Source organism: Triticum aestivum, chromosome 6B, assembly GCF_018294505.1.
Source record: "Triticum aestivum cultivar Chinese Spring chromosome 6B, IWGSC CS RefSeq v2.1, whole genome shotgun sequence".
NCBI classification, from domain to species: Eukaryota; Viridiplantae; Streptophyta; class Magnoliopsida; order Poales; family Poaceae; genus Triticum; species Triticum aestivum.
The window spans coordinates 607,785,007-607,797,942 of record NC_057810.1 but is presented as its reverse complement, the minus strand read 5'-3'; the positions used below and the strand labels follow the sequence as shown (position 1 = coordinate 607,797,942).

General features: G+C 54.9%; 1 protein-coding gene across 2 annotated transcripts; it reads left to right on the top strand.

Moving 5' to 3' along the window:
• Positions 1-1,065: 1,065 nt before the first annotated feature.
• On the top strand, positions 1,066-11,652 carry LOC123138273 (craniofacial development protein 1). 2 transcript variants are annotated; one of them, XM_044558213.1, is made up of 5 exons: positions 1,066-1,263; positions 2,898-2,978; positions 3,899-4,023; positions 10,645-10,824; positions 11,109-11,652. In XM_044558213.1, exons 2-5 carry the CDS (start codon positions 2,909-2,911, stop codon positions 11,481-11,483), a joined length of 750 nt encoding a protein of 249 aa, XP_044414148.1. In that variant the 5' UTR covers positions 1,066-1,263; positions 2,898-2,908; the 3' UTR covers positions 11,484-11,652. The 2 variants fall into 2 exon arrangements, with proteins under 2 accessions (XP_044414148.1, XP_044414150.1); XM_044558215.1 differs by having other exon boundaries at positions 3,862-4,023.
• The last annotated feature ends 1,284 nt before the right edge of the window (positions 11,653-12,936 follow it).

Here is a 12,936-nt window from a genome sequence, read left to right as displayed (position 1 = left end):
TGGTGCAGTTGTCCGGGATGGCGCATGTTTCTTTATCGCGGCCTCCACGGCAAAATTAGAGCATGTGGGTGATGTTGAAATAGCAGAGGCGGCAACACTACTGGAGGGATTGAAGCTTGCCCGTTCGGTTGGGGCAAACTCTATCGTCGCCCGGGCGGATAACATGACAATTGTGGAGGCAATGGCGAACAATACTGGTCATTCTATGATGGCTGGCCCTATACTGGATGAATGTCGTCAACTATGCGCAGATTTCGGGAAGGTTCTTTTTGAATTTTGTAACAGAGAATCAAACATGGTAGCCCACACACTAGCTCAGCATGGTCGGGATGATCCACCGTCTATGTGGTTGGACTCCCCACCTGATTTTATCTCCGATTTACTTACGGATGATGAAAGCATTATTTAAAGTTAATAAAGCTAGCCGTGAGGCCTTCCCCCCAAAAACAAAAACGTTTGGATTTACCCTGTCTGACAGGTAAATTAGGAGAGAACTGCCACTGCTGCACCCGTTCCATCTTCAAAAAAAGCGGCGTCAACATTTAATTTATAAGAATTGATTGGAGGTTTCACCTTGCGGGAGCATCCTGGTTGCTTCATCATCTCCTTGATGCAACAACGGCCAAAGCAGTAGCTATTTAGCAAGGACTAGAGTTGGTTGAAGGACTCGGCTGTCATCAAGTCATTGTTGAATCTGACTCATTGGAAGTTATTCAAGCATGCAATGGCGTGATTGAGATTTGGAGTCTCTATACTGCTATTTTGGCTGATTGTTTTCAAAAAGCATACCGTATTGGTGCGGTATCCTTCACTCATTGTCCTATGAAGACTAATAGATTGGCGCACAATCTTGCTAGACATAGTTTCAATTTAAATTCTACTTTTGTTTGGGATGGTGATCCTCCCAGCCTTTTACTTTCGGACATTGTGGATGACATTGTGGATGACGTAACTTTGATATGAGTTTAATAAAGTGCGCTTTTTTTAAAAAAAAAGAGAGAACTGGCACTGGTGGCCGGCCGCGCCCAGAAAAACGAGTCGTACGACTAGTCCCTCTCCTTCCCTCAAAAAAAAAAAAAATCCCTCTCCTTCGCTCGATCCCCCACCTCCCCACTCGCGCTCGCGATAGGGTTACAGGGCCGCCGCCGCCGCGCCGACCGACAGCCCGCCCCGGCCGCTCCCCCGTCCCGCCCGCTCACCTTAAGCCGCTGGCCTCAACGCCCGACGCCGCCTCGCCGGAGTTCGCTCGGGCCGTCGCCTAAGGTGAGCTCTCCTCTCCTCTCTGTCTTCTCTGTTCTGCCCCCCATGTCTCTCTTTTCTATCAATTTTTTGTTACAAAATTGACGGGTGGATGGGCTGATGAACGGATGTATTATATTTACAATCTCTCATGTTGTAGTTGATCATGGTAATGCCACCCTGGGTGCAGCCTCTATTCCTTCTTGTTCGTGTCTGTTCCTAGTTCTTCTCTGTACATGGAACAATGGATGGGTAGATGGATGTATGCTTGTTTGGTAGGAGTAGACGATTTGCTTGATGGCTGAATGTTAGCAATTCAACACACAGTTTCAGTTCAGGGACATTGCAGACATTTCAGCACACAACTCATCCCATAATCTCTGACCACAATCTCAGGAAAGAACTCGACGGCTGATTCTGTGGGAAGTTTGTCAAAAGCTGATTTTGGAGAATCAAAAGCTGAAAAGAACTGGGCCCCAGTGGCTCCCTGGCCCCCTTCCCCTCCCCGATAGTTATTTTAGGTGTTTAGAGGAAAAAAAACCTCCAGCAGCGCCCCGATCCCCTCCCTGTTTTCGCGGTCTCCCGTCGCAATCTGGAGCCTGAACTACCGGCGCGTGGGTGCCAAGTGCTGATCCAGAATCCTCCTTCCCGCCAGCAAGCCACCGCCAGGTTCGTCCCTTCGCCCAGCTGGATAGTGAGAGGGAGAGGGGGTACCAGGGGACGCCCAGATCGGCGCTGGCGGCGCGGTGGCTTGGGAGCAGGGGAGGCTGGGCTAGGCGTCTGGCACGGAGAAGCGCGAGGCAGAGGAGGTGGCCCGCGTGGAGGAGGGCGGCCGGCGCTGGAGAGGAGCGCGGCGCGGACGAGGCGCCCCGATGCTCGTCGGAGGCGCGAGGCGCTGCATGCTGGGCTTGCTGTTCCCGGAGCAACGCTGCAGCAGCGGTTTGGCTTGTGCTGCTTGGGTGCTGCTGCTGCTGTGAGAGACTGGGAGAGAGATTGAGAGGCGCTTTGGCTGAGATGAATGAGGGGCAAGCGAGTGCCTGGTGGGGTTTTGGGTAGTCTCCAAAACTTTGCAGTTTGGGGGTGAAGATAGGAGTGGAGCTCTCCCAAACAGGGCCTGAGTGTTGAAATGCAGAACTTTTTCTGGGGATCACCTTGGGGTCACTTGGTTGCAGCCCTCCTTTTGTACATAGCAATTTCGTTATCATTTACTCCCTCCCTATCAAAATATAAGACCTTCAAATGTGTTGAGTATTTCTAAAGAATGATTTTAGTTCTGTTATACTCCCTCCGTCCCAAAATTCTTGTCTTAGATTTGTCTAGATACGGATGTACCTAATACTAAAACTTGACTTGATAGATCCGTATTTGGACAAATCTAAGACAAGAATTTTGGGACGGAGGGAGTATTTTCAAGCCAAATATGTTCTTGTTTATGGGCACTACTCTGAAACAGGCATATATGCTATTTGAATTGAAAGCATGCTGCAAAGATTTAACAAAAAAAGTAAAACTTCTGTTGAAACATTCAGCATTCTGCAGATGTCGGATAGTGCAACTAAAGCCTAATCAAACCCCAAACATTGTTGTTAGCATGGGCCTTCTTTTCCAGTTAGCAGTCATGCACTCAGTAATTCTCATATTGTTTATGTCAATGCCAGGGTTCAAAGCTATGGTTGCAGATGAAAAACTGCCAGCTTCTGGAGATGCTAACAACTCAGAGCAGCAGCTTCATGATACTGGTCTGTACTATTAATTCATCTCCATGTTTGATTTTCTCTTCTCTGAGTTGCAAAATAAAGTTGGTGTTTCTCCAGACATTAATCAGAGTGGCTTAGCTGTTAAGCAATGCTGCCAGATATACGTTGCTTCAGTTTGTTTCTAGCTAGGTCGGTTTGGGCAGCCTATATATTGAGGTCATGTGTATGTGTTTAAAAGGTACTCCGTACTAAGCTTGTGCAGGATTTAGTCTCTCAAGCATGAATAAAATACAAAGAGCACATGTGTATGTGTGAGTAGGGGGGGGGGGGGGGGGGGTAGAGCTTGAGTGATTCAACTCCAGTGACCACCAGCCATTTGGCTGCCTTTGAATTTTCCTCATCTTTTACTCCCTCCATTTGTGACATGAACATGCTATCTGATATGCAGTTTTAGCATTAATTCTCATGTGACTATGCTAGTAAAATTTTATGAATTTGTGATGTTATGGAATATTTTCCATGAAAAACATAATTGTGTCAAGTCTCATATGACCAGACCAAATAATTTTCAATACAACATGATACAAAGTTAGAGAAGCTTGAATGCACACATTCTAGGACAACATGTTAATAACTGGACCCTTAGTTTGTTACTGACAAGTAGGCTGGATAGCAAAACACCAGTCGAGGAGAAATAGAAGAAAGTGAACATGAACTCTTTTTTTTGTAAACATTGTTTATCGTGAAGTGAACATGAACTTGTGTAAGCCACCTGATTTTATTTCTCAGAACTAAACCTATGATATGTCAATGAAGTTTTCAGATGCATGGCCCGTGTTGAACTTTTGACAGCAGTGTAGCATGTCATGCCTGTTTGGTCCTTATGCGTATTTTTGCTATTTTTATTCCACAAATGCTTTTGTAGATATAAGCACATGGCGTGAAGCTTCATTTTTTGGCAGACACAAAATCACGTGTGGAGGATATGTGGAAGAAAATGAACAGCGGTTTGCCTGCGAAGATGCCCAAACCTGCAATGATTAAACTCAAAACAGTAGCAAAAGAAAAGAAAACTAAGGCGACAAATGTGAGTAATCTTTCTGGTATTAACCGTGTGGCAAGCTGATGCTCAAACTTTCTCGAATACGCTACTAAGAGCGTATCATTGCATTGATAGAAGGGGTTAGAACATACAGAGTGGCATCATGGTCACGTACACAATATGGCATGCCCACGATACAGAGGGAGCATGAGATGGGTTGCTCAGCCCAGACAACCTAGGCTACGTTGCAGGGATGATGTTGCTGAGTCCTTTGACTCCTGCGAGGGACCAGGAGCGGGCATCGTCCATGATCAACGTCAGGAGGGAGGCGGAGGAGGGCGCAATCTTGTCGAAAATGGCCGCATTGCGATGGCGCCAGATGGACCATGCCGTAAGGGCGGCGATAGTGGAGAGCCCACGCCGGTTCTCCGGTGAAACGGCATCAGTAGCGCTGCTGAGCCAGCTCAGGAAGTCGGTGGAGCCATCCGGCACGGGGATCGCCGGGCAGCACCAGGAGAGAATGCCGTGCCAAACTATGCGGGAGAAGACACACCCAACTAGGAGGCGGTGAAGGGTCTCATCATGCTGGGAGCATAGGACGCAAGTGGGCTCATGCTGAAGACCATGTCGTGCAAGCCGATCCGCCGTCCAGCATCGGTTTACCGAGGCAAGGTAGAGGAAGAACTTGACGGAGAGAGGGGCCGCTGATTTCCAGATGAGCCGCCAGTGATTGGAGAAAGTGGAGTCAGTGAACAAGGCGTTATAACAGGAGGATGCGGAGTAAATACCACTCTCCGTCCAGCGCCAGGAGATAGTATCAGGCTCCTGGGAGAGGACGATGGTCTGCAGTTGGCGCCATAGGTCAAAGTACTCAAGGGCGGCAGCCGGGCTGAGGTGACCATGAATGTCGCTGATCCACGAGCGATCCTGAAGGCCCGAGGCAACAGTGCGCGAGCGACGGCGCCGGCTCGGAACCAGGGCAGTGAGGCTTGGGGCGAGCTCAGAGATAGAGTGTCCCTGGAGCCATTTGTCAGTCCAGAAGCGGCAAGTGAGGCCGTTGCCTAGGGCCCAAGTCGTCGAAGCGCGGAAGAACCGGAGGGCCTCCGGATCCGAGGGCGGCTGAAGATGAGACCACGGCCGAGAAGGGTCAGATGCATGGAGCCAAAGCCAGCGCACACGAAGGGAGATGCCGGTGCGGTGTAGATCGCGAATTCCAAGCCCACCAAGTTCGATCGGACGGCAAACGCGTGCCCAACTAACAAGGCAGGAGCCAGAGCGGGCATCTTTTCGCCCATGCCAAAGGAAGTCTCGGATGATCCTATTTGCTTTCTTGAGGATTGGTGGAGACAGAGACATGGCCAGCAGGACATGGACTGGCATGGCCGTGAGGACTTGCCGGACCAGGGCAAGCCGTTCGCCACGCGAGAGGAGGGCAGCTTTCCAGGTGGCCAGCTTGCGCAGCAGCTTGTCAATGAGGGGTAACAAGCTGGTGACTGGCGCCTTGCGGAGTGAGAGGGGGAGGCCAAGGTACTGGATGGGGAAGGCCACCACCGGGCAGGACAAGGAGGAGCCCACGGTCTGGGAGACATCCGGGGTGCACTGAATTGGAGCCGCCGCGCATTTGGCGAAATTGGTGCGCAGCCCGGACACCGCCCCGAAGAAATCCAGGAGTGAACTAACAGTAGCCAGCTCAGAAGGATCTGGGTGGCAGAAAATGACCACATCGTCCGCAAAGAGAGAAATACTCGATGCAGCCATCCTGTCAGTGAGGCGCCGAATGATGCCCGAGGTCACCGCATGCTGCAAGAGCGAGTTGAGGGCATCGATTACAAGGACGAAGAGCATAGGTGAAACGGAGTCGCCTTGTCGAAGGCCTTGGCAGTGGACAATGGGGGGGCCGGGCACACCATTAATCATCACTCGAGTAGAGGCCGTGGATATGAGGATGGAAATCCACTCACACCAACATGGCCCGAAGCCAAGGTGCTGAAGGATCTGAAGAAGAAACGGCCATGAAACGGAGTCGAAGGCGCGGGCGATATCCAACTTGAGGAGGACTCGGGGGAGCCGGAGTCGATGGAGTTGCCGCGCTGTTTGCTGGACAAGGAGGAAGTTGTCGTGAACACTCCGTCCCGCAATGAAGGCGCTTTGGTTGGAGGAGACCATTTCACCAAGTCTAGGAGCCAGCCGCAAGGAGAGAACCTTGGCAAATAACTTGGCCACGATGTGAATAAGGCTGATAGGGCGGTAATCGAACAACGTGGCAGCATCGGGCTTCTTGGGGATCAGAGTGATCAGGGCCTCGTTCAATCTTTGGAACGCCTGGCCGTTGAGAGAGTAGAGCTTGTCGAAGACCGCGCACAGGTCGTGCTTGATGATATCCCAGCAAGAGCGAAGAAATTCAGCGGTGAATCCATCCGGGCCTGGCGCCTTGCCCGAAGGGAGCTTTTTGATCGCTTCCCAAATTTCATCGGAGGTGAAGGGAGCCTCGAGATCACTCAGAAGAAAGGAAGGGTGGCCGATGGCCTGCAGATTAAGCGTGACAGTGCGTCCTTCTTGAGATCCGAGGATGGCGGAGAAGTGATCGAACGCGGCGCGCGCAAGGTCGACCTCACCAGAAACCCGCGTCCCATTGACGGCGAGGTCGATGATCGTGTTCTTCTTTGCGCGGTGTGAAGCGTGGATCTTGGAGAAGGCCGAGGACGCCTCTCCTTCTTTGAGCCAGCGCAGACGCAGGCGCTGACGCACAATGGAGCGATGTAGGGACGCGAGGCCGAGGTATTTGCGTTTGAGCTCGCGTCGAAGCCAAGCCTCGGCAGGAGACAAGGGGCGCAAGTCTTGGGCGGCGTCAAAACGCGCAATGAGTTCACGGGCCACACCAAGCTGGGTGTAGAGGTTATTGGAAACCCGCGAGCTCCACCTTTGAAGACCACGCGCCGTAGCTTTGAGACGCGCGAAGAAGCATCGGAAGGGGTCCGGGTCAGGGGCGACCGAAGCCCAGGCTTGCTCCACGGTGTGCTGAAAACCATCCAGACCAGGCCAATACCTTTGGAAGTGGAAACGCCTACCTCCGGCAGAGCGGACGGCACAATCGATAAGCAAAGGGCAGTGGTCAGAGGCCGCAGAAGAGAGGCATCTCAAGAGGCAATGGGGGTGTGAAGATTCCCAAGAGGGGGTGCAGAGAACACGGTCATTGCGAACAAGGGTAGGGTTCGCTTGCTTGTTGGACCATGTGTAGCGCCTGCCATGCATGTAGATATCATAGAGCCCATGGTCGGAGATGAAACGGCGAAACCGGTTCATCGTTCTGCGGGAGACACGATCATTGTTCTTATCATCCAGCGAGGTGATCATATTAAAATCGCGGCCAATGATCCAGGGCCCGGAGATGCTAGAGCGAAGGTCATGGAGCTCAGAGAGGAAGGCCAGTTTCGCGTCATCTCCCTGGGGACCGTAAACGCCAGTGACCCACCAGTGCTGCCCGCCCGAGGGCGAAGAAGCCACCGCAGACACATGGTGGTCGCCAATCATGGGGTTGGAGAGAGAAATATGGCAACTTTGCCAGGCAAGAATTATTCCGCCCCGGGTAGCAATCGCCGGGAGGAAGAAGAAGCCATCAAAGGAGCCTCCAAGGGTCTCGAGGATGAGAATCGGCGAAACCATCAAGAGCTTGGTCTCTTGTAGGCACACGATGGAAGGGGACGCGGAGGAGATCACAGTGCGAACCGCAGAACGTTTGGCCCGACTATTGAGTCCGCGGACGTTCCAAAACATGATCTTGAGGTTTACATCCATAGAAACAACATTGTTACACGGGAGTCCGGACAGGAGAGCACAATCATGTCGAGAGTTGGCACGACTGGTTGGGGGGAGCCAATCCATCAATGACGGCCTGAGGTAGTCGCCATCCATAGAAGTCGGCAAAGGCGCAGACCACCTCGGTCGCGAGAGGGCGCTCGAAGAGTTTGTAGTAGCGATCCAAGATGGCATCTGAGACTGGCTCGTCGTCCTTCATAAGACCTAAGCGAAGGAGCAAGACACGCTTAGCCTTAGTTTCCGAGTCAAGGCCACGATCGGACTTCGCGATCCGTATGCTTCGGCGCGGGGTGAAGTTGGGAGGCACCGCGCATTGTCCTCGTCGTGAAGGGGTGGGCAGAACGGGCTGCACCGCCGAGCTGATCGAGTCCAGGAAGCCAGGCAGAGGGGCGACGTGGCCATCCGCACGTTGCATGGCAGTGCATGGGAAGGGGGGATGTGGCCTATCCTGAGCCACAGCCGCGAGCGGATCAGCATGCATGGGCGCAGGATCCGCCACAAGCCGACAAGGAGTGTCTGCTAAAGTGGCCTGGGGATCCGTAGCAGGGGTGACAGGGAGGGGATCTTCCTCGCGGACCGTGCGGGGAGGGGACGAGGCCCCAGGCGAGCACGGGGCGGGCCCAGGGACAGGGTCAATAGGGCGGTTCGACGCAGGGGTTGGGGGGGATCACATCCACCACCAGAGGTGAGGCAGGTGGGGTCGCCTCGGGATCCTCGGGAGGCGCATCAGACAACCGGGCCAGATTGGCCGTTGCAGCAGCCTGGGAAGGTTCCGGAGACACGGGGATTTCGCATGTCGCATGCGGGATTGGGGGAACGCGTGGCGGGGACGCAGGGCGCGTGGCCAGCTCCAAAATTTAAACGGGCGGCAAGGAAGAAGGCCCACGTTCGGTCGTTGCTTGGTCAAAAGGCGCCGCGGGCCACGTCAGGCGGAGGGCAGGCGGGACCCGCGGGGCAGGCGGTGAGGCGTCAGGGTGCGGGCCCAGCATGCCCTGCCAACCCCGAAAGGGAAGCGCGCGGTGGCGGGAGCCAACGCCGCCACCGGAGCCGGAGCGCCGTCGACGTCGGGGAGCAACATCGCCAGTGCGCCGGGAGGGATGCTCATGACGACGCGGCCACGGGCCAGGGACCGGAGGGGAGTCGCGGTCGGGGTTATCACCTCCGTCAGGATCCAAACGCGGCAACGTCGGGGAGGGAAAGCGGTAATCTTCCGTCTCCTCAACGTGGATGGAGACAGGGTAGCGGATGAGCGGCCTGCCGAAGCGAGAGACACGGTCAGGATCGGCACGGTGGTCTACACCATCGCGCGCCGGCAAGAGCAGCTCGGAAGAGCGCGGGATGCAATCCGGGTTGGCCGTCCAGGCGAACAGGTGAAACACCGAAAGATCACGGCCTGAGCTCGTCTCTGGAGCCAGATCCTCGATGAGACAGAAGGGAGTGAGCAGAAATTCGGCGGAGGAGCGTGACCAGGCATGATCCGGAATGCCGCGGATCGAAATGCGCACGCGGAAGCGCGCGGTCACCGGCTCACCGCCCGTCAGGTGGCACCATGGGCTGAAAAGGAGACGGAAACCCGGGGTGCGGAGGCTGCCGGCCGCGGCCCGGGCGCGGTCATCTCTGGAACGAAACCGGATGAGAAAGTCACCGGGGAAGTGGGGGTGGACAGAGAAGTCACCACGTCGAAAACCAAAGGACGCGCAGAGGGCCGCCGTGACCTCGTCGACGGAGACGCCGCTGCGGTTGCCCGCAACAGTGGCCACAAGGGCGGACTGCAGAGCGAGCTCAGCCTCATCCATCTCTACGCTCCAGGGGAGGTAGCACACCGCGGACGCCGGGCGCAGAGAGGGGTGGCCGGACATGGGGGATGCCGAACGTGACGCCGGGAGCGGCGCCGAGGGCAAAGAGGGAACACACGCCGAGGGGGTGGGGGACAGGGCAGCACCGGCCTCGGAGGAGGGAGGGGAGCTGCCTGCTAGGCTGCGGGGGTGGGCGAAGCAGAGCGGGCGACGAGATGCGCGGGGGCGTTCGGCCCGACGACGCTCGCCGCCGACGACCCAGGGGAGCAGGGGCGATGGCGCTTGGGCGGCGGGGAGCCAGACAGCGGAGGAGAGCGAGGAGCAATGCAAAGGCGAGCGATGTGGCCGTAGTGACGACAGCGACGGCAACGAACATCCCGGCGGCACTCAGACCGCAGATGGTCCGGGCTGGGGCTGAGGCATCTCGGGCACTCCGGAGCACGCGGAGAACGCGGAGAGGCCGGGGCCCTGCGCGGGTGAGCGCGGGCACGCCGCGGCGGTCGCGGGCGGGGACGACGGTCCCGGCCACGCACCATCATCCAGCCGGCATCCCCTCCCCCGGCCTCCTCGCCGGCCTCAGTGTGCGGGACCATAGGCTCGTCCACCGGAGAAACGCGGTGGATCTCGGAGCGGGGCCAGGCACGGGCGGCGGGAGGGGAGGGCGGCGAAGGGGGGGCCAGCATCCGGGCGTAGGAGGCAGGGGGAGGGGATGCCGGGGATCCGGCTGGGCTGGAATCACGCCAGCGCAGGGCACGGGGACGCCCAGATCCGCCAGGGGGGGTGGCCATGAGAGGCAGGGGAGGGGCTAACGGACCAGAGGGGTGGGCGCCGGGGCCGGGATGGCCGCCGGCGAGGAGGGGCTGTGGACGCCGGGGCCGGAGTGGCCGCCGGCGGGCTCGAGCGTGCTGGGAGCGGTGCGGCTAGAGCGTGGGAGCGTGGGAGCGTCGAGAGTCCTCGTTTTCAATTTCGCTGATGCTCAAACTGTTTGTGTTTTTTGTTTCTATTTATGGTAGCCTTATTTTTTTTTGACAGTTAATATTTTTTTATCCTGTAGAATTGGATGACCATTCTTGGCCTTCCACCAAAAAAGGCTTCTGCAAATGATCAAGTCCCACCAAATGAGCAACAACAGACACAACACAAAACAAGTGAGGATACCAAAAAACTTGCGGCAAATGCTCTTGCAGCTGTTAGAGATGCCGCCACTGCTGCATCTGGAAGAGGGAAAGTGGAGGTAAAGCCGCACTGTCAGCATCACACAGATATTTTATTATCATTAAGTTCAAGTGAATCTTCCATCTAAAAAATTGTGCCGGCACATGTAACTGCTGTTGCGTTTTTACATTGTTACTTGCTGCTCCGTGTTCATTCTTGTAGAGTAGCTTAAGTTCAACTGGCAAAAAATTGGAACGGCCCAATAATTGTGGATTCAGATGACAAACTTGTGACACTTTGTATGATTTGTGCATCTGATTCCACATGATGTTGCTAATATTCTAGTTTTGTATGACCCAACAGATAACCGAGGTAAGGGACTTTGCTGGCAAGGATATTGAGATCAAGAAACTTGTAGATGCGGATTCAAAGGAAGCGGTTGAGAAGGCCAGTGCAGCGGGTGCCTCGCCGTCCGCTGTGGACAACATCCTGGAGCAGATAAGGAAGAAGCAGAAGCTGAGCGTCCTGGACAAGACGAAGAAAGACTGGGGAGAGTACAAGGCAGAGAAGGGCGTGGAGGAGGAGCTGGGGGCGTACAAGAAGAGCTCGAACCAGTACCTTGATAGGCAGTCCTTCTTGAAGAGAGCCGATTACAGGGAGTACGAGCTCGAGCGAGACGCGCGGTTGTCGTTGATGGCGAAGCGGAAGAGCGAGAGTATGCAGGACGATGATGTCTAGGCTTTGATGAAAATTGCGACCATGTTGGCTGCACTTTGCCTTTTGTTGGACTCGGTGGAGATTCTTTTGAGGTAATGGTAAAGACGTTATTTCATCGTTGCCTTGTCCTCTTATTATACAATCAGCTGGTCAATGTGAAATCTTTAAGAAATTTGATACACTGCGATTCCTTTTTCTGCGTGAAGGCTTCAAATCAAAGTGAAAAGACTGCAAGTATATATTCCTCCTTCCGTCCCAAAATAAATGTCTCAACTTTGTACTAACTTTACTTATTTTGGGACTGAGGGGGTACAACACCACCAGGGAAGGAAAAAGATCATTCAAGTCTCTTGGGCTGCAATGACATGATTTAAATTATTTTCCTTGAACAAAAGAGTAGAAGCTCGTATATTTGGGTTTAGAGATTGTACTTCAAGTCTCTTGGGCTGCAATGACTGGATTTAATCTTGGTCCTTTTCCTTTACCAAAAGCGTATAAAATAAAAGTACAATTGGGTTCGGTTACGGATACGAAAATACAGAGATATAATTGGTTTACATATACCCTCGTGAATCGGATCAATAGAACCATAAACACCGGATCTTCTCTACTTATATCGATCAGCGCACGCAAGACCCAGGGCCAAGACCACGAGCGTGGAGGCATCCATCTCAAGCTGAGCGATGGACGCGCCCCTGCCTCCGCCCGCTTACGCCGACGGCGAGCAGACGGACTTCGTCCTCATCGAGAAATTCGGCTACGTCGCCGACCGCGAAGACGCCACCACCGCCACCTGCCTCCTGCAGGGTCCCGACCTCAAGGGCAGCATCAAGGTCACATTCTGCGCCGCCTGCCCGCCGCGCGTCTCCTACTTCTGCGTCCACGCCACCGAGTACGACCGCGCCGACTTGGACCTCGGCCCGGCCATCCTCGCCACGGAGGGCCCTCTCGTCCTCCTCAGCGCCATGCTGCCCAGTCCATCCGACATGTTCCATCCCGTGACGAAACAGTATTTCGTCTACCACGCCGGCACCGACGACACCGACGGGGAGGGGAAGAAGGCGAGCCGCCCGTCACTCAAGCACCTCCCTAACCCTGGCCGCTACCACGAATTCGAGGAAGCCTCGGCTACCCTCTTGCGGACCTGCAGCAAGCATCATAGCTCCAGCGGCTCCACCCTGCACCCCCATGGAGCCAACCAGAACGACCACGACTGCGAGGCATGCGAGTTCGTTATCGTCGCAAAGCGTTCTGCGCGCGTGAGAAGGACACAGCACGAGCTCTGCCTGTACCACTCGGAGAAGCAGGCCTGGAGCATCAAGACAGCCAAAGTATCGGGGGATGCTCCGTACAATCACCACTGGACGGACAAAGCAATTGCCATTGGAGGGGATGACGGCGTGGTGGCATGGGTCAATCTTGGCCGGGACATTCTCTTCTGCGACGTGCTCGCCGAGACCCCCACACTCTGCCC

What these genes read in the sequence shown, in the direction of transcription:
- LOC123138273 (XM_044558213.1), top strand. Translation starts at nt 2,909, where the DNA reads ATGGTTGCAGATGAAAAACTGCCAGCTTCTGGAGATGCTAACAACTCA. An exon ending in AGAAAACTAAGGCGACAAAT is followed by an intron (nt 4,024 to 10,644) that starts GTGAGTAATCTT and finishes TTTATCCTGTAG; the next exon opens with AATTGGATGACCATTCTTGG. An exon ending in CTGGAAGAGGGAAAGTGGAG is followed by an intron (nt 10,825 to 11,108) that starts GTAAAGCCGCAC and finishes ATGACCCAACAG; the next exon opens with ATAACCGAGGTAAGGGACTT.